This window comes from Antennarius striatus, chromosome 8 (assembly GCF_040054535.1).
Source record: "Antennarius striatus isolate MH-2024 chromosome 8, ASM4005453v1, whole genome shotgun sequence".
NCBI classification, from domain to species: domain Eukaryota; kingdom Metazoa; phylum Chordata; class Actinopteri; order Lophiiformes; family Antennariidae; genus Antennarius; species Antennarius striatus.
In genome coordinates this window covers 6,601,113-6,629,083 of record NC_090783.1, presented here as the reverse complement: position 1 = coordinate 6,629,083, position 27,971 = coordinate 6,601,113, and the positions used below count along the sequence as shown (strand labels likewise).

The following is a 27,971-nucleotide window of genomic DNA, read 5'->3' as shown; positions in this document are numbered from 1 at the left end:
ATCACAAAGACGCAGCAAACTGACACCCTTCATTGTGTCCAAACGGACATCAGAGTGCAACGAAAACAGTCCAACAGGGGCTATAATCATCATCATCATCATCATCATCAGTTATAGACCTTTAACACCTACCCACACTATACTGCAGGTTATTAAGCCCTTTAATACTGGCAGTAATTCCTTATTTAAGATAAGATTTTTATTTGCTGGACACAACAGTATGATTCTTGCTGTTTTAAGATTATGTGTTTGCAACTTTTTACATCCTTTAATTGCTCATATGGTAAGTATTAATATTTATCTCACGTGTGATCAGTTTAAAGAGGATATAAATGTGGATTCACTTAAAATGTGTTCCTTATCACTGGGGACAAGCTGTGCCAGTCTCCAACTGAAAGTTAACCAGAGAACAATCCCCATGCGTGGGAATAACTGAAAACTTTACGGAGGCTTAATAAATGTACAGTATATTCTGGAAGTTGGACATCCGTCACAGGAAGACAAAAGAGGTCTGAAGTAAAAGCGAGTATTTTGTCTGAGCAAGATCCATGGTGCAGCTAGACTCCTCCTTACTCACTCTCTCTGCCTGTTCCCCTCCCCCATTCTGTCCAAAAACAAATCTCCTTTTCTGCTCCGAACCTCAAACCATTGAGTCAACAAATGTCACTGCACCAAGGTGGGAACGCCGCAAAAGAGGTGGGGTCTCCTTTTAAGTCTCAACTGACACTGAGGACAGATTATTTCCAGACGGGACAAACCTGTTAGTAAGGAAAAAGAGTACTTAAATAGTTCAGTAAATAGTGGTGTCCTTGTTGAGTATGATGGTTCAACGGGTGAACACACGTTCCACTTTTTTTCTTCACAATCTTGTGTTACACAATTTTGATCACTGGCATAAATGGACGTGTTTGTCACATCACAGAGCATGTTTTTGCACACATTGCAAAATGAACCTCAGACTGGCACTTCTCCAAGTATCCTAACTCAGAAAACCCACAGGTAAAGATAGGGTTCCCCTATAATAACTATACCCATACCCATAATAACTTTGCCAACTCTCTGACCCTGAATTTCTTTTAAATCACCCTCAGCCCTCTTTTCCTTTCTCACACTGCTCCTTCTATCTCTCTGGAACCCACGTGGCCAGTGTCAACAGGAGGTGGATCTTGGCAGACACATGAAGCAAAGTATGCTGCCTGTATGAGGGTTGGAGAGTTGTCTTACACCCTACTCTAAACATGAGCCAGCTAGACAGCAGAGGTGTGCCAAAATAAGACAGAGCTGTTGGAAGTGAACACATTGCTCAACTGGTTTGACTCCAAGCTGGCCATCTGATTGTTGCTGTAATGCGTTAAAAAAAAACCCAGGATTACTCAACAGTGGCTGTTATGTGGGGCACAAATGAAGAAAGAAAGAAACTGAAAGAAGGAAGTCAAGATAGACGGGGTGAAAAGAGGGAAAAAACCCTGAATCACTTGGCTTCCTGCTTGAGAAAAGGAAGGCGGGGGGTGTCTTCTGTCTGCTGTGCAACTATCAGACGGTTGAGACCAGTGAGTGCACTGTGAAACATAAAGTGCACTAGGGGGGTGGATTCCTGTCCTGCTCACTAAATCCATTCCAGTGCTTCAGGGCAGCCATCATAATAGTGTTCACTATTGTGTGCGGCTGAGGGAAGAAGAAAAAAGAGGAGGGAGCATAGGAGGGAAAGAAAACCTGTCTCTTTGTCTGGGGAGGGCTTAGCAGGAAAGTGATTTTGCGCTTATTTGAGTTTGCCAGCAAAGCAAAGGTTTTCCCAGGACCTGCGAGAACATTTTGTCTACTCTGCACCTCTGTTGCCTGTACACCAGAGTCATACATGAGAGTGCTTCTCAGACCGGCAAACAGCGACACTCAGGCTTCTCCTGATGATGAGAGCTGACGTCAGACTGATTTCCATGAATATTGATGTGGAGGATAGTCCGTTTCGTAGAAGAACAGAAAGAGGCAAGATGGCTGCCCTTTAGGATTTGTTAAAGAGGAGATTCAGACGGTTTGCTGGAATTTCCACAAAGTGGAAGGACTAAAAAGGGAGGTGAGAATTTGCTTAGAATATCAGCTCCTCTGCTGACCCTTTTCCTCTTCGAGAATTTGAGGTGTTTGGTGTAGCAGGCGAGGCATAGCAAATGTCTCTCACCGTAAGAACAAGAGCCAACATAATAAGGAGGGGATATTAGATAAAGCTACTCCAACATGGCTGACGGTTTTCTTTCTTTTTTTTTTGCCGGCTGTAACTGAAAGACACCTTCTGTGTTTTCTTGTGTTCTATGTTGCTTGGCAGTCTGGCTGTTTTTGATTACATCATAAAAAATGATTTACTTAGACTGCTTGTCCTGGAGGTTTTTCTTCTCTTTAACCTGAATTTAAATGCATGTATGAGGCTCTCCAATCTAACATTACAACCTTGCTTTTTTTTTTTAGTTGTAACATATTATCAAAGGTTTATTTTAATGTGTAATATCTGTTTATGGCTGAAGGAATTTGTTTAAAGAGAGGAAATACATTTTTTAAAATTTCATGCGCATTTACCGGCTCTAGCAGAATCAGATTTTTTGTATTTAGATCCATGTGATGTTGACCTCATTAACACATGCCCATTATGCATATCCATGGCTATATATGTGTGTATTTGTGATGTATGTAGGAGATTTTACATTGAACTATAGTCTGTCCTGGATGTGTCCGGCAGCTAAATGCACAGTATCTGCACAGCAGTAGAGCCAGTGTAGCTTCTGGCTTTGTGTATCTCTTTTAATAAGCTTTCATTGCTCTCACCACTGAAAGACAAGCAGACACAAAGGGCAAATCTCAAGAAGAAGGCAAAAGAGAACTGTGGTGGCAGAGCAGAGTGAAGTTAGACAAGGTCAGAGAGCTCTAAAGGAAATGAAACTCAATCCAACTGCACCATTAAGTGGGGGAACAAGACTGGTAGTTTAGGAGCAGGTTTAACCTCTTTTTTTTTACTAGACCAAACAAGAAATTGTTGCTACAACGCAGCAACGAACATATTCCTCAAATGTGGTTGACTGATTGTCTTTTTAATGTAATACAAGCAGTTAAAGGTCCAAACAATCAGACTACTGCGCTCTTTAAGAAGCAGAAGGAATTGACAAGAAGATTATTGACACCATGTGGAATGTGTGCAAACTTTGATCACTACTGAGAATAACATTATGGTGACAAAATGGAATAGGCATATTGTTTTATTTAAATACACATAATACATATTCATATTTATTATAGGGCAGCGGGTATTACCTCCATTTGTAAATAGCTAATTGATAGTTCTTGTTTTTTTACTGAAGTCATTAAGTGCTGATCTTGGATTAGCATCTGAATGGTCCATTGGAAAGTAACTGATCCCCTCAGGTGTGTGTATTCAGATTGTGTATTCTACAGACTACAGTCATAAAGTAACTGTGTGGCCTCGGGTAAAAACAAAGTAAAGATATGCCTGCAAGGTGGAGAGTAATGACTGGCTCTTAATTGGTCATCTACACGAGGAACACTGGAACTCTAAATAGCTTTAATATAACATTGGTTTTAAATGAAGGTCCCAGTGAAGTGTTAAACACCATATTTGTGTAGAAAAGGGGGATATAAAGAAGATTATCGGTTAGGGTTGCTTAACCAGCAGCAGAGTCAAAAACAGTCAGTTGCTTGTCAAGTGACTGGAGGACAGTCACAAGCTTTTATGTGACCAGCAGATGACACACAAAGAAGAACTATCCTCTAACAGCCCCCAACTTTTTTCATTCCCTTCTGAATTAAGCATTTGTTTTCCAAAATGTTTACATGCTACATTTCTGTGGTTGCCTCTTCAGAGGCACGTGACCTCCTACTGTAAAAAAAAGATCCATTTGAAGTGGAAGAGTACTTCTGGTGTGCCATAAAGTCACTATTGAACCAATATCGGTGGTGCACCCCTCTGATGCAATGGCATAGCTGTGTTTTGATATGGCGAGCATGGTCATTGACTGCGTGGTGTCAACAGATGGGCTTCAGCTGGGGCGCTCTTCGTAGTAGTTTTCAGTGTATGCTATGACTGTGTGAGATCAGGTGATCCAAGTTGGCGTGAGCGAATATACGTCTACTGTGAGAGCGATGTTAAGATGTAGCTTCTTTATTCAGGTCATTTGAGAAAAAAAACGTGTATCCAGTGGTCCATTTTACATTGCTTGAATCATTTTAAACTATTAATCTAATGCAAAACTCCACAACTCCATTCCACAATTCATGCCCTGAATTGTTTGATGAATTGCCTGGTGCACAGTCATTGTTTATTGTGAACCGCAATATTAATGGTTGCCACATTGAGGCTGTAAAATCAGTCTTACTCTTTGGATTCATCTAAACTGCGTACAGGATTTATAAATGCATACCTGTGGCACATTGTCACATTCAAAAATAAGTGGAAAATCATATTAAGGGTATTTTCACAGGACTGCACAAGGTTGCTGTTATATCAGCAGTTGAAAAGGCACCAGAGCATTAATGGGTGTAGGGCTGTGTGGGGGGAAGGGCCAGATAGATCAATCACATGCACATAGCCTCTCTCATCCATCCACAGATAGAGATAAAGCCATGTGGTTGCATGGCTCCTTCGTCATGGCTGTGAGTCCCCTTTATGTCAATCCCAGGGCAAGACAATATCACCTTTGGGAAGAATGTCCAGTTGCCATAGCGTCCAATAACAATGCTGTCCACTTACAATACCCAAGCCCTAAACTCTGACCCCCCACCCCCACACCCTTCTTCAGCACATGCATCATATTTCCACCCATGGGTTTCTGCACAAATGATGCAGAGAAACAAGGGCAGTGTCACGTTAGACATTTTAGACTGCACTACCTGCTGGTTGGCTGACTGGTCATGGCTCAACTGCTTTCTTGAGACAAAATGGCGAGATACTGAGTATTGTATTGATTTCTGCAGTATTGATTTCCCTCTTGCCTGCTATCAGGGGTTGTTTTTCTACAGAGAGCAATACAGAAACACCAAACACCAATAGGATGGATTTTGCAAAGGAATTTTTATGTCATAAAGTTAATGTATCTTGCACTGATCAGAATTTGGTACCATAATGTCATAGCAGTGACTATGTCTTTTGTTGAAAATTAAAGACTTTACCTGTATTGCATGTCATATGCTTCCTGTTTAACAAAACCATTATACCTATAAGAATTATATTTCCTATATTTTTACAAGCTTTAAGTTGAGACCAGTTTTGCTGACTTCAGCCAGTTATATGCTTTTTTTTCCAACACGCGAAAAGATTACTTGGTGACTGAGGCCAAATCAATAATTATTCAACCAAATCCAGGACTAATCATCACAAGAATCTGTTCCTTCTGTTCTAGGAAGCCCAGGAGTAGTTTACTGGTCATTACTGGAATAGCTTAACATCAATATTTTATTTTTAGTCTAGTGGTGCAAAATATCACCAGTAATGTCTACATCAGATGCAACGGCGGTCTCAAAAATGACTTGCGGCCTTTTGGCTCATCGAGACCAAGCGCCGTCAAGTGTTTGAAGGCGTAATTATGGAGAGAGCGCGATAAGGCTCTGTTTGAATGGCACACGGCAGTAGGGAGTGTTGCTGGCCTTGTGAGCCTGTATCGATGTCAGGGTTTACTTCAGGGGTGAGGCAGCAAGGGCAGCAACTCAAAAGCTTCCTCCACGTGAGCGCACACACATGGCCGCTCTGTTTACAAACACCATCCTGGCATTCCGCAGAGAGTGAGGCGAGTGAGACGTTACGTAACAACCCCAAAGCGAATAGCATCTCTTCCCGCCACTTTCCGGGCCGCCTCGTCTACATTTGGACAATCGTCTTCGACACTGCTTTTCGGCAGTTCTGCAAGTTGAAGTTAAAATAAGAAGTAAAAAAAACACACAAAGGAAGCGGAAAATACAAGCGGCGGCCTCACTAGCATCTGCGTTCAAGGATGCAGCGAGAGGGAGAGCAGGCCTTTTCTTATGCTGATGCTACTCTGACAGGGAACAGCACTTGCTCAATGAGAACATCTTAGCAATATTAGGCTAAAAGATAAAAGTGGCTGTAAATGATCCCGTCAAGTTAGATGATTTTATAAACTTCCAGGGTTTAGGCTAGACAACAAATTGCAATATTCACCAAGTTACATGTGACAAACAAAACCCAACACAATGCAGATACCAGTAGTGTAACAGTTTAGTCAACAATGGAGTTTTACGCTACAAAAATTATTTATTCGTTGAGGAATTGGAAATACTGAAATGAACTAATTGTAAATGTAAAATAATGTGTTGTGAATATATTTAGAAAATAATTCTAAAGCTAGAGCTGTCACAATGCAAAACAGAAAGGTTAGTTTTCAGTTAGCAAGATTTTCATACGCAGACAACACTGATATTTCCAAGTTGAGGTGTGAAAAATTCATGGTGTTGCTTTTGAAATAGAAGCGTGGCAATGTGTAGGGAAGTGGAAAAGCTCTACACAGGCTGTCAGGACGCCTTACAAATCATGGAAAGGGACCAATTCCTATGCTGGGAGCATACCCTTACTTAGACCCCACTGTCAAAAAGTCTTGCGGCCAGTCAGATTCAGTTAATCTATGACAAAGATTAGCCTTTATCACAGGTCTAATCCCCAAGGGTCACTGGAACAAGGTTAACTTTCAGAACCCAAGTAAAAGTTTGCATGCTTGTTGTTTCAGAATGCATTTTGCTCAAATTTGCTATTGGAATTTCCAAATCCAACTTGCTTGTCTCGTGATGTTACAAAGCTTGCGTCATGATAGCGCAATCTCACTGGTTAGCGAAACAAGCAATACTAATGGTTGTTTGACCTCTCCTAAAATGGCTGTCAGATATAGACAGTTTTGCTACTTGGAGCTGTCACCAACAAGGTTAGGCTCCATGGCCCCCTGTTGTCTACACAAGAAGCACAAAGACAGACAGCTGGCCCCGAATGTCATTTAAAAGTGTAACCCTACCAAAGGCTTTGGATGACATCAGTAACTATACTTCTGAGGGCTGCAAGTGGCTCAGGCTCAATATTAGGTTTCCAAAGTGGAATGTGTCAGTGTAACAGCTGGTGTCTCTGAGAGACGGACTTCACAATGGCAATCATACCAGTTTGCATCCGCACATGTATTTCTGCTGGGGAAAGTTTTTGACTCAGGGTCTGATAGGATAGAGGGAAGGATAATATGGAGTCTTCAAGTTCAATTTCAAGTCACATATCACATGACACACTAAAACCCGACCAGGAGAACAAAATCACAAATTTTACAAAAAAGTTCTTCGACTTAGATTAACTTAAAATATTTAAAATCTTTTTTTTTTTTATGAATTAAGTCATGAGAGACATTGCAAGGGGTTTTAAAAATCCTTATATTTATACTTAAGACAAGACAAAATATGCTTTACTCAGAATAATTTGCGGTTTCCATTTTCTGAGAGGGTCATGTGCCTCCTACTCAGTGGAGGGAATTTGGTAACAATGGCTAAGGTCAGAATGCTTGGAAAGCAACAAAGGAATAATATCATTACACACCTTCCAGTTGATGAAAAAGCATATGAAACATTTGTTATCCAAAGTTATTGTGGGTTTATTACAGCATATATTTGGTTTTGTGTTTCATAACCAGAAGAGAGAAAACTAGATAACCAAAAACCCTTTTTGCTCAAGGTAATCTATTGTCTATAGTTCAGTCGAACTCCAAAAATTGAGTTCTGCCCTCATACTTGGACGTTTAATAACTCTGCTGCCATGTTGTGTATTACATTTTAACTTCCCTTCCATTTTAATGCTTTCCTTTGCATGGCCATCATTAACCCTTGTTTTTTGTTTATTTAAAAACTGGTTTAGATTTGGATAACAGATAGGAAATGTTTACCAAAGAAATGCGAGTGAGTTAACCACACGTTAAGACATGCAGGCAAGAAGGTGAACTGAGGACACGTTTTTATCAACAATTGTTCAATCATTTATCATATCTTTGTTGCATTTTAACTTCTGAGGTGTTGATTTGCAAAAATACAAATTCAGGCCTCTGAAGAATTGCTACTATTGATTTACTAGCAAGATGAATTGGTAAAGCACATGTGCACAACATGGCAAAGCAGTCTATTCAGCAATCATCCATGCTGGGGTAATGTTTATAACAGATGGGCTTTCGAGCGCTCCTAGGATGGTAACCATGACAACCATGCACTCTGAAAGAAATTAACTTTGCTATGCACACAGTTTATCAAGTTACTAACCCATATTGACTGATGTATAGGCTTTTGAGGGGGAAAGAAAGAAGGAAGCTCAGAAACAATGGTGCAGCACATTTCAGGTTAGAGGTTTGTACGTTCTGAAGCCTATTTCTCATTAGAATCTCCATGTGATTTAGCTTGAAGACACTAAAAAGGGTTTAGACTGACTGTGTAACCTTTGCACAGGTTGCCCCGTGGCAGAGCAGGTTTTCTTCTCGCATTGTGCTGATGAAACAGGGTCAGTCAGATTCAGGCTAATGTTCAGTGGCTGTCTTGTCAGGATTGACTTCTGTGATATAGTCTACATAGTCATGTGTGCAAATACTTCTGAAAACAGGCACAGTTTTTGTGAAATGGTATGACATTTTGATTACTTGTGGTTAATGGTAATGATCTAGGGCACTGTGCTTGTTTATCAGGAGTTGTTTGATCAGTTTAGATGTTAAAAAAATTATCATATTCTCATGATACAAATGAAAAAGCACAAACAGAAATATACATTAATGTCTAATCTTTTAACAAGCATTTTTATGCAGAGCTAGAAAAACCCACTTAAAAGTAAGAGGTAAGACTGACCTAAGTAGACAAAGTGTTCAGTATATGCAACAAATGCTTTGCATTAGAGAACACAGTCATCCCAGAATACCTGCTCAACAAGTTGTATGAGAAAACTACAGGGGTGGGGTTTACTAGCAAAAACAAATAACTTTGAGCACTCATAAACTATATTTCACAAGAGCATGAAAGTTATCATCCCTCACATTTGTCTTCTATTTAAAGTTAATCTGTCTTCTAAATAAAGTTGATTCCTTCTTCTATTTTCTGTTGAGGACTGCTCCATATTCAATGACTCATCAAGTATTGCTCAGAAATTCAAAATCACTAATTCTACATCAAATAGAGTTTTTTTGGAAGGATTTTAACCCAATAAATGTAGACAAAGGTAGACCACTACTGCAAATGCTTTTTTGTATATTGTTCCACAAGGACAAAGTCAAACCTTTCAACCGGTCATGAAAAGTTAGTGTGATTTGAAATTATAACTTTGAGTACATGGATATAACTTAGTCTGTTTACCTTTACTGCTTTTTCACCATCTCTGTTTGTCTCTTTACCTCGAGGGAGGTTTACCAGTTCATCATAGTAAGAACTGAGCTTGATGCTTCGATTTTGTGTCTATCACCATTTCACTGTTTGAGGTTACAGCTTTATAATTCAAAATTGTTTTTTACCTAATAGTCTTTAGGTGCAGTCCATGTTGAAATCCTTGGTCATTACTCAGATACCATAAAATCCTACTGAGAACGGATTAAAAGTAGGAGTTCGATAGATTCAGCTGCCCTGAGAAAAACATAAAAGATATGTGGGCTATTGACATTTTAGTGAAGACAGAGTAACCTTGCCTAAACGCCAGAAATCAGACTTGAGATTTAACCTCAAAGGCAAGTTAATACACTTGAAAAATGTAGAAACTATTATATGTATCAATACATAATCATTCTATAAGAAAATGCATGTCTAAGTCACTATAAAAACACTCAAACTGACAATACAGAAACATTTGTTCATTTTTTAAGATCCTTCCCTCTTTTTGCATGATAGCATAAAATAATCTAATAAAATAATGCTGAGCAGTTCAAATGAAGTTTCTCCAATGACATTAGGATCCATTTATAGAAGTCAAAATACACTAAAAGAGGAAAGTGAGACAAAATGCTGTAGAAGGACAAGGATTGGGTTTGGAATCTCCACAAGCCAGTCACATCTGTCTTGCATTAGACATCAAGAACAATGTAAATTATACAGACCCCTTCTCCTTATGGAGGGGGAGGAGGTTCTCTGGGGAAGAAATTACAAACAGAAGCGTATGTCCTCTGTATTTTTTTTTTGCCATGAGCTATCTTTTCTATCCTTTTTATTAAAAAAAGAAATTCAAGATTTTGAATATGATTGGCTTACATACATCACTGACATCCTTCCCAAAACTGGAAACAACATGAAAATGAGGACTTCTTAATAATGGATACATTGAGTAAAACTTTGCATTACAATCGATATCACATGTAAAGGGTTTAATTTGTTGATGACCTTAGAATTCCTAAGTATGCAGAATCTACCAGAAAGAATAAACTGTTATTGATCAATCATGACGGGTGAGGGAAGGATAGTAAAGGGAAGAAAAACATGCTGTTGCTGCTCCAAAGTGTCCTGTAATGCATAATATAGTGATTATCTCAACATGTGTATTAACAGGAAGGAGCACCACACTCTCTACCTGAAAGAAAGCTACAACCAAGTTCAGACAGAGTTTGTCCTAAATCAGCAGCGTAACAGAACCAGCTCAGAAAATTTTAATTCAGCCTTTCTGGCAATGATATTCACATGAATCTACACTGGCCAATAAAACAGATCACCACGCCTTAAATCAGAAACTGTACTGTACACTCAAAACAAAAGTAAGTAACAACAAAAGACTAAAGTATCCCGAAAAGCTTTGGCACACAACTCTAATTTAAAATTGGTGCTGCACCTTATCATTACTGATTAACTTGTAGATAGGAATGATTCGTAGTTGAAGGAAATGAGCCAATTCACTGTTCCCTACAGGTAGACGAGACGATCACACCTCTGACTGAAAGTTCTGGCTCTGTCCAAACATAATGAAAACACATTTCTACAAAAGTACAACACCAAGTAACAAAAATTTGTCTTTTTTTTCCTAAAATCTGCTAAATCTGCTAAACAATATTAGTGGTAAAATTAAGTTGTGGTTTTATGGGTAGCTATATCTTGACCAGAATCGAATGTGCTCTAGAATGACACTATGCTCATGGTACAACCATGAGTGGTAGGAAACTTAGCATGGGGGCAATCAAGCATAATACCAAAATTATTAAATATAAGGGGGGCATGAGTTGCGTCTGATTTTGGCAAATGAAACAAGGGCAAGTTGGCAAAGGTTTTTGATCAATGAGATCCATTATTGTATAACATGTAGATTAGACGTGATGGAACAGTATCAAAACATCTAGACATCCAAAAATGTGTCTCATATGTTCAACTGAAAGAGAAAGGGGGTCACAGCAACCACGTGAGGTGTGTTGAACACAGTGCATCAGTGAATCATGTGACATAAATCACATGTGTGAGGTGCTGACTTGAAAAATCTGAGATGCAGATCATGAATGAAAATCTTTCATGCCCTGCTTGATGAGCATTGATCCATAAGTAGCTGTACATGTAATCAGCATTTTAAATATTTGCTTTATTACTTGGTTTGTACCAATCAAAAGTCCAGGATTTCCAGTACAATCCCTTAACTTACGTTCCAAACTCTTTCATGGAGAGTCAAATCATTTGGAATGTTCTTCATTTGTCCATAAAAGCAAAGTGTCAAAGTGTGCAAAGTGTCTCACAGAACTACTGAAAACTAAAATGAACACACAGCACAAGGAGTTGAGTGTATGACTAAGTGCTAAAAATGTAAAGATCATAACAAATGTTAAAAAGTAAATCAGGGTTACATTTAACTCTAATCTCTTTAAGACAGTCTGTACTATCGTTTGCCCCTTTTTGTGTAAACAACTATCTGGAATGCAGAATTGTGAGAATGTTTCAGAGGTCATGAGGTTTGCAGAGCAGCGAGTTCAGCTCTTCATTTAAGGGAGGGATTTAAAACACAGTAGAATGCAAGTCATCTGACCTAATTACACTGGTAGGGGTTGCTAAGGATGAGGTTTCACTCACAGTTCGGCTAAATACAATCTTAACTAAGTCCAGTCTGTGCGCATATGCAGCTAATACAGTATTTGTATGTTTTAACATAGAATATCCATTTCCAAATCACAATTTCATGAACATGGAACTAGTTGAATGTGAATCATTTATGATTTCATCATGATTTACTTCTGTGGTAGGAAGGAAGTTGTGACAGAATCCCGTGAGTTAGGGACCTTACTGGAATTCAGTGGTTGCTCAAATTGAGTTCTCTACTTAACTGCTTTAGTGATGATATCCAACACAAAGTTAATTATATAGAGATTATTTATTCGCATTTTAAAATTACTTCTGTCTAATATAAACTGCATTTTATTATATTTTGAGATGTCATTTGTTTGAGGATTTTTCCTAGAAACTATTAGCACACTATCAATACTATAGCAATTTCAACACTTGTGGTGGGTGACAGAGTTATCAAGTAATCCAGTGAATAGCAGTATTGAAATACTTGGGAGGAATATGTGTTTTACCTTAACTAAGAACCTTAGAAATTTATAGACTCTTGACTGGACTGATGCACTGCGTTCTTATTCTTCAAACAGGAAATGCGAATGAGCCCACTTCAGCAAAGAGAAGGAAATGTACACTTGAGACTGTGGACTATTCTGTGGGTGGCATGTTTCAGCATGCACAAATTTGATTTACAATGCTGCACCGTATTACCGGTAGCACTTTAAAGAATCATTCAGACCAAATCAGGCATTGAAATAATACTGCCAGTCCATGTGGATAGTGCCTTTAAGTTGTGGTAACACCATGCTGTGGCAGGTCACATAATCCCACATTCAAACCAGTAATGAACAGCGGTGTTGTATTATGATGCATGGTGCCTCAAAAAGGGAAGAATTATTGTTTCCAAGTCAGGATCCAACACCATGCAAGGTTTTACGGAAGAGTGGCAAGGCTCAATTTGGTCTGAATGAGGCCATAGGCTATCGGCCTAGGTCCCAACCTTGAAGACCCAAGTTTCCCAACAGCTGTCGTTAGTGCTGAATGTCACATACAGCTGCCAAGTCAAACCAAATAGACCCCATCTACTAATGCAGAGCTCTCATTTCACTGGCTCTCTCTGGCAATAACAAAAACACAGTGTGAGTCAAAGGCAGTCAAATTTGACACGCTAGTGTTATGAGGAAAAAGAAACATTGAAGGGTAAATTGTTAGTAAATTCATGGATAAAAATAAATCCACAAAAAAGTTGTAATTTCATAGAGTCCTTGTGTGTGCCAAGTAAAGCTTAGCACACACAAGGACTCTTGTTAAGATCTAATGTTATCTGTATTAACTGCAGTTTTAAAATGACTTGTGCAAACTCTGTCCATTGTTTTGCAACACTGCTCACACTGTGTCCAAGAGTCCACTCTTGCCCCCAGGCCTCAGAGCAAAAAAGCAATGGACCATCTATAAATGCCAGAAAACACATCGGTACAGAGACAATACCTATAGGCAACAACTGTAGAGATTTCAACAACAGCGTTTAGTGGAATGGGTCACAACTGCAAAGGCCAGATGACAGACTGTACAGCTGAGAAAAAAAGATAGGAGATAGGTGTTCAGAGGAACATGAAAGTCTAATTACAAGGCAGAAGGGCTGAGGTTATGAGAGATGGAAGGAAGACAAACAACAGAACACAGAGAAAAAAGACAAAGACATTTCCTTTAAGAGGAAAAGAAAGCTGTGTTGGGAATCCAATTCAATCCAAACAAGTTAAGTCATACCATAAACTAAAACAGATTGCTCATTTCCCTGGTGGACTTCAGCTACTAGAAAGAAAACCAAAATAGATCAAAGCATTATAATTTCCAGAAGGCATTCACATTAAAACCACTGCAATGCATTTCCACTGGTTAGTGTGGTGCTCTACCTAATGAGGAAAATTAAATCTTCCTATGAATCCCATCTAATAAATAACTATAAGGATGTAGCCAAATAATCCATATGTTTTTCAGAAAGCTGCCAGAACTGGAGTTAAAATATTGCGTAATTGGTGTAGGTTTGTACGTGTACAGACGTGCACACTCAGCTGCGATTTCTGGCTTTGTTCTAGGTTGCAAAGATTTTTTTTTGTTGTCAGTGTGGGTGTATCCAACTGTGACAAGCTGCTTGGTTCCGTTTGGCCCTTTGTAAAGCCTGGAGTGTCCCACAGGAATGGAGCCACGCTGAAAGCAGCTTAGCACCAGTGTTCACCTCTTGACTCGAGTTACTGATTTACAGACTGCACCAAGTGCCAGACAAAACAAAGAAGTAGTCACATGGATTCAAGAGCGGTATTCACTCGCTGACCACATTGTTACAATTTCAGGGATCAGATGTTTTCTATTTGAAAGAGCTTCAAAAAAGAGGGAGCCTTTAGTTTGCTCGTCAATTAAAACCATTGGAGTAAAATCTGACCTCAGTGAGAACTGACCTTAATGTGAAGAGATGCTTAAATTTCCTGATTGTATACACATTTTTTCTGTAAATTTTAATAACTCAAAACACATAAATTCTTGATGTTGTAAGTAAATAAATGCTTAAAATTTAAATGAAACCAACCTTTTACTACAGCTGCATTTTGAATTTAGAACAATAGGCAAAAAGTAAGATGACCTTCATTATGACATATCTACAATAGCATATTGCTATTGTGTGCAACAAATGGAAGAAGAAGGATTAGTCACATATTAAACTGTCAGATGAAGTGCATCCAACAAACTTGTGCCATGTCAGCTCAAATAAGAATAATGGAGAGAAGCCAATTATAATTGTTAGAAAACACAATTCTCTTTGTCCATGTCATAATTTAGTCATTGGGTTAATCAGATATCTAATATTTTGTAGGCTTGGTGGAGTTGTATATTCTCCAAGTACCCTGCACTCATTTCTGTAACAGACCTGCTGCAGATGATTTTCTAATGCAGAAGACCAACTGGGTGCAAAGACTACTGTCAATTCATCAAATGGAGCTAACAAGTCCCTAATGGCTTTTTTCATACTCATTTGTCAACATATTTCTTTTTAAAAAATTGTCATAATTATAATTAGACTTGGTGCCACTTTTAATTATACTTAGCATGCATCTGCATCTGAAAACAGTGTAAAGGAGTTAACACATGCAATCTGTTGCACAAGATGTTTATGAGGCTCTTGCCTTCATGTCCTGCTATTGTCTAAATAAAACTCAGGTTTACCCTGCAAGTTGTTTTGTTCATAAACAGCACGATGTCCAGTTTTCGCTTTACACGTACATATACTTTAAAACTATTTCACTAGCCAATGGATGTGCATGTTTGTCCGTATACTGCTTCCCTCCTCCACATGCAAACAGGCAGCTGCTATCGTCTCTGATGACGGGAGGTTCAAGACGTTCTTGTAAGAGCTTGGTTCGTTAGTGAGAGATTTAGCACCATAAATTTAGGGGTTTAGAGCGTTGCTGATGTCCTGGAGGGGTGACTGACAGAGATGATTGTGTGTCCTTGCTCACTTGCCTTGACAGAGCTTCTCGTCACAGTTTCCTGAGTAAATTGTACAGATTGGTCAACCGGGCCACACATGTAGCCCAGAGACGTCACCCACATTCATGTTACGTGACCAGTTGTAATATTGTGTTTTAGTACATTAAAATGTGTCACTACAAATACTGTCACTGATATTGATCAGTATGTTGAAGCCTGCGATTAATTTGATGAGATTGTTTCATAGTGAATACACTTCATTTTTTTGAAAAGCAATTACCATTACATTTTTACCCATAATTCATGTTAACTGGTGCTGTAGACCTAAAAAAAAGTCCCTCACTAGATATCTCTACTCTGTACCATTGAAAGCAATTCATTTATATTGCTAACATGCCCAAGATACATTTCCATTACTGGCTGTTAACATTTGTTTGTAGTCGCATAATTCACATAATTAACCCGAGAGGACCCATGGTGACACCGGTGTCACGCGCTTTGAATGTCCATCTCTTCGTTATAAAGCTTTTTATCTGATTTTAGCTTGTTAAGTCCCTAAGTGACGTATACCCAACATCCTTGTATCATGACCATGTGACAGTCCTGTGTCTGTGACAGAAAGTGATCCTTACAAAATTGTAATAAAATAATAATAATAATAAGTTTTATCGTTCTGAAAAAAACTTCAGAAATGTGTTCTATATAGTCCACTTGGTCTGTGGTATAACCCACATCATTTTCCTATAAGGATAAATGGGTGTGGGTTCTCTAGGGTTAATACATAATGTGATTCTTGTTATTTCTGAAATAGATGATATGCTTATAGTGTACAAACCTTGAATAGGTTTGATGCCTGATGATGGAGTGGGAGTAACTCAAATAAAAAAATTCAATAGTACCTCAAATATTAAGCAACTTTTCCTCCCAATCCCCACCTGTAAATAGTGAGCCTATTATAAGTTCACATTAAAAGGAGGGCTTTCATGGCGATATAACCAAGCTATGAAAACTGATAAGTGGTAGATGTCAACATGCTTGTGTAGGCTGGTAGTGTAAAAAAATTGATATTTTGCATCTAAATTAAAATAAAAAACATTGTGAACTAGAAATTATGGCTGATGATGGCCGCTGAACTACTAACATGGGATTTTGTTATAATTATGTAATTTAATTGGCCACATCCAAGTCTACTTATCCTCTTGTAATAATTGCGTCTCTCTGTTTAAGTCATTTAGGACAGTCAAAACCAGGTAAATATAGTCAAACAGGAAACACATTCACTTGACACAAAAGCACTTTGTTACTTTGTTTCTGTATTTAGGACAACCTGAACAACATGTTTTGTGGTACTGTCTATTGTAACTTTCCGATTGCAACTAGGAATCAAAATAATCAATACAATCAACTTGTTTTCTGCCAGCCAACTTTAGTGGATAAAACCCTTCATGTTTAGATCTGCCCATCTCTTCTGCATCCACAAAATCATTCTTTAGACTTATCATAGATCACTTTGCAGTTTTTTGTGCTGATGCACTACAATTGTTTTGCAGATGTAGAAGATGTGACATGCGTTAATAATTGAGAAAGACAGAAATCAATGTTGTACTAGAATCACTGGAATCGATTTGCTGTTAAGAGCGAGGGAGGATGGGGGAGACTCACACACAGGGGGGAAGGGAGAGAGAGAGAGAGAGAGAGAGAGAGAGAGAGAGAGAGAGAGAGAGAGAGAGAGAGAGAGAGACAGAGACAGAGACAGAGACAGAGACAGAGACAGAGAGAGACATTCAATATCATATCAAAATATTTTTCGTGTTCCAGACCTGTTCTTATTAGATTCTTGGAAAGAGTTCATTTAGTTAATTTAGTTAAATTACTTGACAATCACTAAACTAAGACATTTAACAGAAAAAGTTAGCATGAAAAATTGTGATGAATACCACATTGGAACAGCTAAGGTACAACAATCTCATCCTCCTACATACCATCCAGGTCTTGAACTTTGTATCCAATCAAGTCCAATCAAACAACAAGCAAAATTGTAGAACTTTTTTACGTTCTACATTTTACACATTCCAAGTATTTCCATTTAAAATTATTGCTCTTGTCATTGAAAAACTGCACTGCAATTAGTGGTTCTGTATATTTTCTGATATGTGTAAAAACAGGCATTATGGAAACAAAATGAATGTATTTGGCATTTCTGCAACCAAAACATTGTAGTCATATAGTATTTATCTGTTTTCAGTTGCTAGTTTTTTCCATTTCCACATGTGTGCGCACACACACACACACACACACACACGCACACACACACATACGCACACACACACACACACACACATACGCACACACACGCACACACACATACGCACACACACAGGCAAATGTGAGTGTTTAGCTATCATAAAATGAATAAAGATTTGTTGGGCAAAAAAATGCAACCCCAACAAGACTCGAGTGTGAGCGTTTACGAGTCAGATCAAAATTTTCCAGCAGTCATCACAGTCCATAGTACTGAATGTGAAGACATTCTTCAACTTAATAATGCCATCTCTCTTTCTTGCAGGACGGACAGAGGGCAGCCCTGTGGATGGACTCTGAGCAGGACAGATGGAAACAGAACAGGCCAGACATGAGACGGAAGAAAGTCTGATATTAACACAATTTGGCACATCACAAACTATCTCTAACAAACTCCAGAATGGAGGCCAGTTTTCAGAAGGAGAATCTCTGCAGCTCAGTGAAGATACAAACTGGAATCATTACAAATCTGGCACAGATGCCAACACCTTGAAAAGGCAGAGGGAGACCTGTGACAGTCCTGTTTCAGTGCAAGGGCTGTTAGATCAAGGATCCTGTATGATGAATGGGGAAGTCGTGAATGGGGAATTGGTGAATGGCGAATTGAAGCGTACACTCAGTGACCAGTCCTTACTGCTTCACCAACCCAAGAAACTTAGAGTAAATTCTGAGTTTAAAAGAAATAATGACATGAGCCCCAGTTTTGGGGACTTCGCTGATTTGGGAAAGGAAACAGACTATGAGTGCAATACCCAACAAACAGAGATTAAGTTTGACAAAAGGAACTGTCAGTTTCCAAATGGTGATATTTTTGGTCTACCAAGGAATAAACAAATTTCAATTCCAAATGGTGCTGCATCACCCCTCTCAACCATAGAAAGAACTTCAGATGATCTTTTAGGGAAAACTTTGTCTCATTATTATCCTGAGCAGGTGTCAATTGCTCAACAACCATCTGTGCCGCAAATAGAAGATGTCAAAGGTTCACATGCAAATAAGTCGCCCAGTGAAGGTGCTCAACCCCTCTCTTCAAACTCAGGATTGCCCAGTGCAGCCCAAATTCCCATTTCAAAACCACACCAGCCTAAAGAATCAGGCAATGTTGAAGTGGGCAGTAATTGTAAGTCTATTGACTATGTAGTAAATGGATGTTCTGAAATTTTTGAATCTGATATACAGCAACAACAACAGCAGCAGTATCAGCAGGGGACACCATCTTACTCTGGCCAGAAGTTGTCTGAAATGGTCACGTCTAGCGATGCTGCTAGTAGTTCGCAACAACATCAAAATGGCTCCCAGTGCTACCCTGAGGATACAAATCAAGAGATGTACGTAAAAGCCAACCAGGAGTTTAACCAAAACTCTTTTCTTGACCAAAACACTCCTCTACAAATAACAGAGAAAGGTAGATATGAATTTCCCAACTCTGGATTACAGAAGACAGGTCAAAGTGAGGAACCCGAGAATGGTCAGCATCATAACAGCGACAGAGGCAACCAGTATGTGATTCAACACCAAGCTTTAAAACAAATTGCTGGGAACCCACATGGAACTGTCAGTACAGGATCCATGGGATGCAATCATGAGCAGTCACATCATGCTGAGTTAGAAAATGGGATGGAGAACAATCCTAAGCAAAGAGCTAATTTATCATGTTCGACAACCTCCCAGAGAGGCTGGTTAGAGCTAAACGCTTCACAGTCCCAGCAAGAACCGACAAGTGCTCCTCCATCCCAGGCACATGAGCAGGACATGTGGAAGGGGTTCTCTCCTAACGTTCAGTCAGAACCCCAAAAAACTAATCCCCAGCTTCACAGCCAGGTGTTGGAGCCAAATTCTGTACAAAGTTTCCAGACACAAGGGGTTGTCACAGATAGTAGTCAAGGGTCTGACACCTTCCAGCAGCCACAACAGGACTGTCACCCAACCCAAACTCACTGTGCTTCAGCTCAGCACAACACTGCCCCTGAGTGGCAGCAATCAAATTTGAGAGCGCCACAACTGCATCAGTCTCTACCACCAAAAGAATCAGAGCAATGCAACTTCCCCACAAATCAGAAGGCAGACAGCGACAACCACACTCAGATGCAGCCAGAACACTTGTGTGAAGATCATGATCTACAGGATATATTATCACCTGGGTTCCTAGAAACTCAACAGCAGCAGCAGCAACATCACTGTAATCTTCAACGTCCACTGTCTAATCCACCACAATTCGAAAGGCAGCAACTCAAGTCTCCAAATTACAGACCTCGCAGTCAGCCTCTGCCAGGTCAGCAGCAACTTCACTCCAACCCACCTCTAATAAACAATTCTTCTCGGGCCAACAAGCAAAACATCCAACACAGTGACACTGCAATATTCAGTTACAATAACTCAACAGAGATGCAACAACCACAAAAGCATCAAATGCAGTTTCCACCAAACGTAGGCACCAGTAACCTCAAGCAATTTCCACCACAGAGGCCTCACAACCACTGCCATCAGCTTAACCATGCAGAAATATCCCTGACCTCTACGCAGCCACAGACACACTTACAAGACTTGGCAAACCAACAGATATCAACACAGATGTATCCTAAAGCTGAACAGCAGCAGAAGACATCATGCACTCAAGTCCAAGGGGGATCTCCACTACCTCTGAGACCTGTAAGCACCCATGGAGACTTCCAGAGACATGCAGCTCTACGCATGCATCTGTTGCAAAAACAGGAGCGTCAAGGCCTTCCTCACCCCCCTCAGATTGTTTATGACACAAATCATGGTCCCAGAGCTGTGAACATGGATAATGGACCGAGATTTCAACTCCCTGGTTCACAACAAGAGCAGTATTTACAGATGCAAGAGGCAGGCATGGGTAAAGTTCAAGTGAAGCAAGAAAATCAACAATCCCTCTGCGAGCAAAGCAAGAGACAGGGAAGCATTTTGGCTTCTATGGAACAAAGCCTGAAACAGTACAAGCTTTCACCTGTATTTGAAAATAAACCCATGGTCATCAATTCAACAAATAAAGTCAAAGTGGAATCCTCTGGGCCTGTCACAATTATATCAACCAACACAGATCTGAACGGACCAGAATCTTCAGTAGTTGTCTCAAACGATTTAGTCCTAAAAAAACAAGCCATTTCTACCCCTAAGAAGGAACACCTCCTCCAAAGCTTTATCGATTCTCCTTTGAAGCTTTTAGATACCCCAGTAAAGAATCTATTGGATACACCCATGAAACTACAATATGACATTGCATCATGTCACTGTTTTGGTGAGTCTCAAATATTATAATTAGTCTGGAATGTATTTAATTTGAGTGTAAATATTAATATATGCTCTTTATAACATTTAGAACAAATCAGTGCAAAGGATGAGGGTCCATACTACACTCACTTAGGGTCAGCACCCACAGTTGCTGGCATACGGGAGACATTTGAGAAAAGGTGAAGTTCATATTCATTTCTTGACCAACTATTTCAGTTGGCACTGTGTGTTATTTTACTTCATACCACATTCTGTTTAAGGTCTGGTCTAACTGGTCGGGCCATCAGGATTGAGAAAGTAATATACACTGGCAAGGAAGGGAAAAGTACGCAGGGGTGTCCCATAGCTAAATGGGTAAGACCTTTCTTAGTCTTTAGAGTGAATCGGCTGCTATTGTGTCTGTACATTAAAAGACCAACATATGACTTCATGTATATGTAATGTTTCAGGTAATTCGTCGATCCTGTGTCGAAGAAAAGGTGCTGGTGTTAGTGAGGGAGCGTACTGGCCATAAATGTGACTCAGCTTGCATTGTTGTGGTAATCCTGGCGTGGGAGGGCATCCCACCCAACCTAGCTGATCACCTCTACCTCGAGCTAAGTGAGACCCTAACAAAGAATGGGGCCCATACCCAGAGACGCTGCGCTCTTAATGAAGAGTAAGTGACTGCACAACTACCAAATTTGGCCAAATGCTGTATTTATAATGAAATGTTTACTGTATATAGCATGCATTTTTAGTATAAAGTTATTGGTTTTGTTATGTTTTAAGTGCTGATTTCCTCAATTGACTTATTTGAGCAATTTTGGTAATTTTTGTTGTCTTTCTTCAGGCGAACCTGCGCATGCCAGGGATTAGATCCCGACTTATGTGGAGCATCTTTCTCTTTTGGTTGTTCCTGGAGTATGTACTACAATGGCTGTAAGTTTGCCCGAAGCAAAATGCCAAGAAAATTCAAGCTACTGGGCGATGATATGAAAGAGGTACTTCACAGAAATAAAAATTCAGTAAAATGCCAATTACATGCCAATTAACATAACTGAAATATTTGTATTTCAGGAAGAGAAACTAGAGAAAAACTTTCAAAATCTGGCGAATTTATTGGCTCCCTTGTATAAAACTTTGGCACCTGACGCATATGAGAACCAAGTGAGTAAATTTAGACATTGTATACCATTTGATTTATGCATCTAATTATTATTATTATTATTATTATTATTATTATCATGATAACTACTGCTACTACTACATTATCAAAAAGAATCAAGAGGATCAAACATTCTTGTAAGCATGCAAGAATGGCAGTGATGTACCTACAACATAGGAATTCATTCATGTCAAGCATTACAGTGTGCATCAAAGCTCCTACTAAAAACATGTACATTTCACAGATTCCCTCTTATGTATTGTTTAGTGACCTTCAAAAAAGGTCACTAAACAAACAAAATATTTATATATATATGTATATATTTATACTGTGTATCAAATTGGGCGGCACAGTGGCACAGTGGGTAGCGCTGTCTGTGCGGAGTTTGTATGCTCTCCCCGTGTCTGTGTGGGTTCTCTCTAGGTTCTCCAGCTTCCTCTCACCTCCAAAAGCATGCGCTTCAGGTTAATTGGCCGTCCCAAATTGCCCGTAGGAGTGAGTGTGTGTGTGCATGGTTGTCTGTCTTTGTGAGTGGCTCCACGGTGCACCGGCATCATGCCCGAAGTGTCCCCCTCCTCACGCCCCTTGCCAGCTGAGATAGACTCCAGCTCCCCATGATCTGCTATGGCGGATGAAGCGGCAGAAAATGAATGAATGTTTATCAAATTTACTTCCTGCTATTCGTGGATACAGGTAGAACATGAACACAGGGCAACAGACTGTCGTCTAGGGCTCAAGGAGGGCCGTCCCTTCACTGGGGTGACTGCTTGTGTGGATTTCTGTGCCCATGCCCATAGAGACACCCACAACATGAAAGGTGGCAGCACAGTGGTAAGGTTAACTTTATCTGTATATAAAAAGATACTGAATTGATAAATTGCACATTAAAATAATGTCTCAGTGGCATGTGGTTTTAAAACAAATGTCATTAATAAAAGAAGGCTTGTGGCATTTCCATCAGACAATTTACTACACCTTGTTTTCCAGGTGTGTACATTAACCAGCGAGGATAACCGGGAAATTGGAAAGATACCAGAGGATGAACAGCTCCATGTACTTCCTCTTTATAAGGCTTCCAATACTGATGAATTTGGCAGTGAAGAGGGTCAGCAGGAAAAGATTAAGTCAGGAGCTATCCAAGTCCTCAGTGCCTTCCGCCGCCAGGTGCGCATGCTTGCAGAACCCGCCAAGTCTTGCCGGCAGAAAAAGCTCGATGCTAAGAAGGCAGCTGCCAACAAGAATGTCATGCTTGAAAGCACTAATGATAAGGCAGAGAAGGCCCTCCTGACCAAATCAAAAGTGGGCAATTGTGAGAGTACATCTCAGAATACTCCGATGGCAGGTAGGGTAACATTTATTCTGATGTATTTCATACATTTTATTATATCTCTTTTTTTGAAAGGACATGTTCCAAACTTACTAAAATTCATTCTGTCGGGCATTTGTGTAATTCCTTCAGTGCTCATAAGGCCTTTATCTTCTGAAATTTTTTTTAGGAATTATTCCAGGTGCTATGGGAGCATCCCTACAATCAGGTCAGTCAACTCACCCTCTTGGGGTCCATCATCAGCAACTGCAGCAATTGCAGCAACAACAGCATGAGAACATCCTTCCCCCGTACCCCGGATCAACAAATGCAACAAGCTACCCTAGGTTTCCCAATCACCCTGGGTCTTTTCCAAGCACTTCCAAGCCGGGCAGCATGTATCCACCACAGCCACCAACGCCAGCTAGCCCTTACCCCACTCCACTCCACGTAACAAACTCTTACATTAATGGATCAAATCATCCATACCAGGGTTATCAATGTAATGGAGGAATGCCCCTTGATAATTACCATGCATACTATGCTTCAAATCCAAAAACCTTGGACATATATCGTCAACAGCGGCCGGCGCTTTACTCAGAGCAGGCTTATGGTATGCATCAGCGTTATGGGGTCAATTATCCAGCAAGATATGGTGATCCAGGTTTACAGCTCAATGGCAAAGCTTGCAGCATGAGACCAATTCACCCGTTGAGATCTTATGCCCCTTATAATCCAAATGGACCCTCAGATCCGCAGTGCATGGAAACTCATTCAAGAGCACCATCAGCCCATGAAGGTCTGGATTATACAGCTGCTGTGAGCAAAGGCAATCAGTTTGGAGGTTATCCAAATCCATACCTATCACCAAGCCCTCAAATTTTAGCCCCAGCCCAAGATCCTTTTAATATGCAAATAAAGACAGAGATGGGTATGTCTCATCCACAGATCCTCTGTACTCAGTTAAGCGCTGGGTCTTTGAACCCTGAAACACAGTCAGGGTTGAGTCTGTCTAATGAGAGCCTCATGGGCACTGGTATAAAACAGGAGCCAGGAACACCCCAGACACCTACGACCCCTCAAAAGCCTGAGATGTGGTCAGACAATGAGCACAACTTCTTGGACCCTGATATTGGTGGTGTTGCAGTGGCACCAAGCCATGGCTCAGTCCTCATCGAGTGCGCAAAATTGGAGCTTCATGCCACAACACCACTTAAAAACCCAAACCGCAACCACCCAACACGCATCTCGTTGGTCTTCTACCAGCACAAAAGTATGATTGAGGCCAAGCATAATTTAGTACTTTATGAAGCGAAGGCGGCAGAGAAAGAAAGGAATGGTGGTGAAGGGACTCCAAGCAAGGGCAGCAAGAAAGGGGTCAAACGAGAGCCTTCAGAAACCACCGGGGAGCCTCCTTGCAAACGTTTTATTCAGGCACTAACGGAGGGGTCTTTGTCATGCACAACAAACACCTATGTCAGTACATCTCCGTATGCCTTCACCAAGGTGACAGGGCCTTACAATAAGTTTGTGTAGAAAACCATGATGTGGAAGACAACTGAAGGTGCTTTATTTATGAAAAAGACCACAAGTATCACTGGTCTCATCTATACATGTAAGGTCATCAGTGTTGCATTGAAAAAGGAAGCTGTAATCACATGGGTTACATATCCCCTTTCATATCAGGTCTTTCACTTCCTCAAAAATCTAGCTTTAGTAGTTGACCTTACCGAGGATATATTTATTTTTTTCTGGCAACTTTTGCAAGATTCACACTGTCAAAATCTATGGTGCTTTCACTCTGATATATATGGACCTATTTTTAATGTAAACAAATTTTCAATTTTGGGGGCTTTATTTTTCTTAGAAAATTTTGAAGATGTCATCATGGCATATAACACTGATTTTGTAAATGACAACATTCACGGTGCTAGAGCATGAGTGTATTATCATTTCTTTCAATCCAAATGCCTTCACACTATAAACTGAATACACTCTACTAGTGACAATTGTGTAAAGAGGACACTGAAGCATTCATTCCACGGTAAAATCATCAGTATCATAAGGGTTTATTATGAGTCAATGTTATAGCACTTCTTGTTAACGAGAGTAAAACGCTGTCAAATGTTGAAGTAATTCCTTCAAATCAAAAAAAAAATTAAATTTGCAGTATCAATATACTGAGTGTTTTTAATTTATAAGAATCATTAAAATCAATTTCTATTATCAACAAAATTGGTTTATTTAAATAGAGTTAAATGAGTGATCAATGAAACTGGTGGGTTTATGCAAAAAGATCTTTTAAAATGTTAACCTTTTTTTCAAATCAGTGTGTTGGTGCTCTTTTACCTTGTCATAAACTGTAAATTGAGCCATACTAATGGTGCATTTTTAACATTGAGGGGAAAAAAATATACCTTGGTGTTAATTCAGTTTTTTTCCAGGTTTACTTTGTTGTCAGCATCTGTTTTTAATGTTCCTTACTTTAGGTTAGTTGAAAAAACCTGGACTGTGAATATTACCTGTACTTTTATGTCTGTGGTGCTTCGTAAATGTGCGTTTTATACACTGAGGAACATGAAACAGGGTAAGCTCAGCGTCAGTTTCAGAGGGCAGCTGGCTTGTTGTGGGGTCATTAATTATTACTTATCTAGCTGTAAGATAAACAGGTGAGATTTGTACAGTAAGTTAATTTCACTTTTTGGAATAACTGTTGATTTTGTCTTGTAAAGAATGCTAACAGCCTATTTCATTGTATTTCTTTAGGATTCATGAGGTGCTATTCAGCCTACTAGAAGCATACAATGTGAGACTCTTTGAGCAGTGAGAAGGCTTTTAAATAATGTACAGTAGAAGCCTGTCTTATACCTCAAACCTAGTTTGGCAATATAATTAAAAAAAACATGCTTTCTTCCTTTGTATATTTCCATCAAATTATCAATAGCATAAATTCAGGCCATTAAAAGGCATAAAAGTTTGTGTTTCACCTTATTATTCTGGTAGAAAGTACTGCTTGGACTTAAATCTTTTAAGTTACTGTAAAATCAGGGACTTTTTTAATGTAAATTCTGTTACATTTTCACCACCTGTATCCATCTTGTCTTTTTTCATTCAGGTACTTGTCATTGCATCCTGAATCTAATTCTATATTTTTTGCAGACCTTTATTTTAGTTAGTAGGTTGGTGGTAACAATTTTAAAGTAATCTGAACATATATGCACTGAGTTGACTAAAGGGAAACTATGATATTGACTAAATAAAACAATGTATTTGCTTTTGCAATGAGAAAAGACCAGGACCGTGATTAACATAGTCGCACATATTTGTGCCTGTGTATAGTTAAATTTATTTATAACCACTAAGCAATTGTATATTGATTTCTTTTCTCTTTGATTTAATTAATGTGATTATATATATATATATATATATATATATATATATATATATATATATATATATATATATATATATATATATATAATATTGGAATGACTGTCATGATAAAGTAACAAGCTACCCCACTATTCAATCTTTTCCTTGTGTAAAAGCACTTCATTTCTTTTCCAGGAAAAAAACAATTTTACAAAACATTTTATTTAAACAGATTGTAAATGTGTTTAAAAAATAAATTATGTCACATTGTACATACCCAGAATCTGCTTTTTTAGAAACCTCAGAAACCTCTTCTTTTTTTAAATATTGATGTAGGTCCTTCTTATTCTGTAAAATTGACCCACAACTCCTCTATCATCAATCCTCAGTTTATCGTTAGTCCCCTTTTGGCTCTATCAGGTAAAAAGAATTTTCATGGTTAGATTATCCAGGAAGTCTTTGTAAATTTATGCTCACTGTCAAAGTAATGTTTACAGTTATGGTATCCTGTTTGCTCAGACATTAGAAGTCCTAGTTTCTTTTTAACAGTTAAATTTTGTAAAATAAATCTACATTAAAAAATGTTGAATTTTGATGTTCAGCGCCCAGCTACAGTAGCAGGTTGTGGTTAAGAAAGCCAAGGTGTCTCAGATATAGCGGGTTAAAAGCATAGCCATACTTGAAGACGCTTCACAGTGTGTCTGAGTCAACATTACTTGAATGACTTCCTGGACTTAGCGAGCACAGTATATGTGCCTAGCTCAAAAGTTAGCAGTTGATACATACTTGGTTTTTTCGCAGTTCAACACTAAATTCATTAAAAATAGAAAAAAAAAGTGCAACTTTTTGCTTGTCTTTTTTATGTTTTAAGGCTTTCTTTGTTTTCCTGAAGTTTGGTATGCTAAAAAATGGAATTAATGATGGGTATTAATACTGTAAGTATTGTAATGTACTGAATTCAGTTTATTTGAAAGCTGTTTATTATATCATTCCTGATATTGCTGAGATGTGGGTGTTTTTTTAAAATAAAATCTATATTTATTTAAAGGAATTTTATTTGTTACTCCAAGTTAATATCATTACATTATCTACATT

The 27,971-nt window shown here is 39.1% G+C and overlaps 1 protein-coding gene across 1 annotated transcript; it reads left to right on the top strand.

Moving 5' to 3' along the window:
• The first annotated feature begins 1,708 nt into the window (after positions 1-1,708).
• tet2 (tet methylcytosine dioxygenase 2) lies at positions 1,709-26,944 on the top strand. The gene is made up of 10 exons (XM_068320597.1): positions 1,709-2,071; positions 18,065-21,058; positions 21,140-21,230; positions 21,312-21,405; positions 21,501-21,709; positions 21,884-22,034; positions 22,111-22,200; positions 22,892-23,029; positions 23,186-23,540; positions 23,695-26,944. Exons 2-10 carry the CDS (start codon positions 18,109-18,111, stop codon positions 25,038-25,040), a joined length of 5,424 nt encoding a protein of 1,807 aa, XP_068176698.1. The 5' UTR covers positions 1,709-2,071; positions 18,065-18,108; the 3' UTR covers positions 25,041-26,944.
• The last annotated feature ends 1,027 nt before the right edge of the window (positions 26,945-27,971 follow it).

What these genes read in the sequence shown, in the direction of transcription:
- tet2 (XM_068320597.1), top strand. Translation starts at nt 18,109, where the DNA reads ATGGAAACAGAACAGGCCAGACATGAGACGGAAGAAAGTCTGATATTA. An exon ending in TGCATCATGTCACTGTTTTG is followed by an intron (nt 21,059 to 21,139) that starts GTGAGTCTCAAA and finishes TATAACATTTAG; the next exon opens with AACAAATCAGTGCAAAGGAT. An exon ending in CTGACGCATATGAGAACCAA is followed by an intron (nt 22,201 to 22,891) that starts GTGAGTAAATTT and finishes TCGTGGATACAG; the next exon opens with GTAGAACATGAACACAGGGC.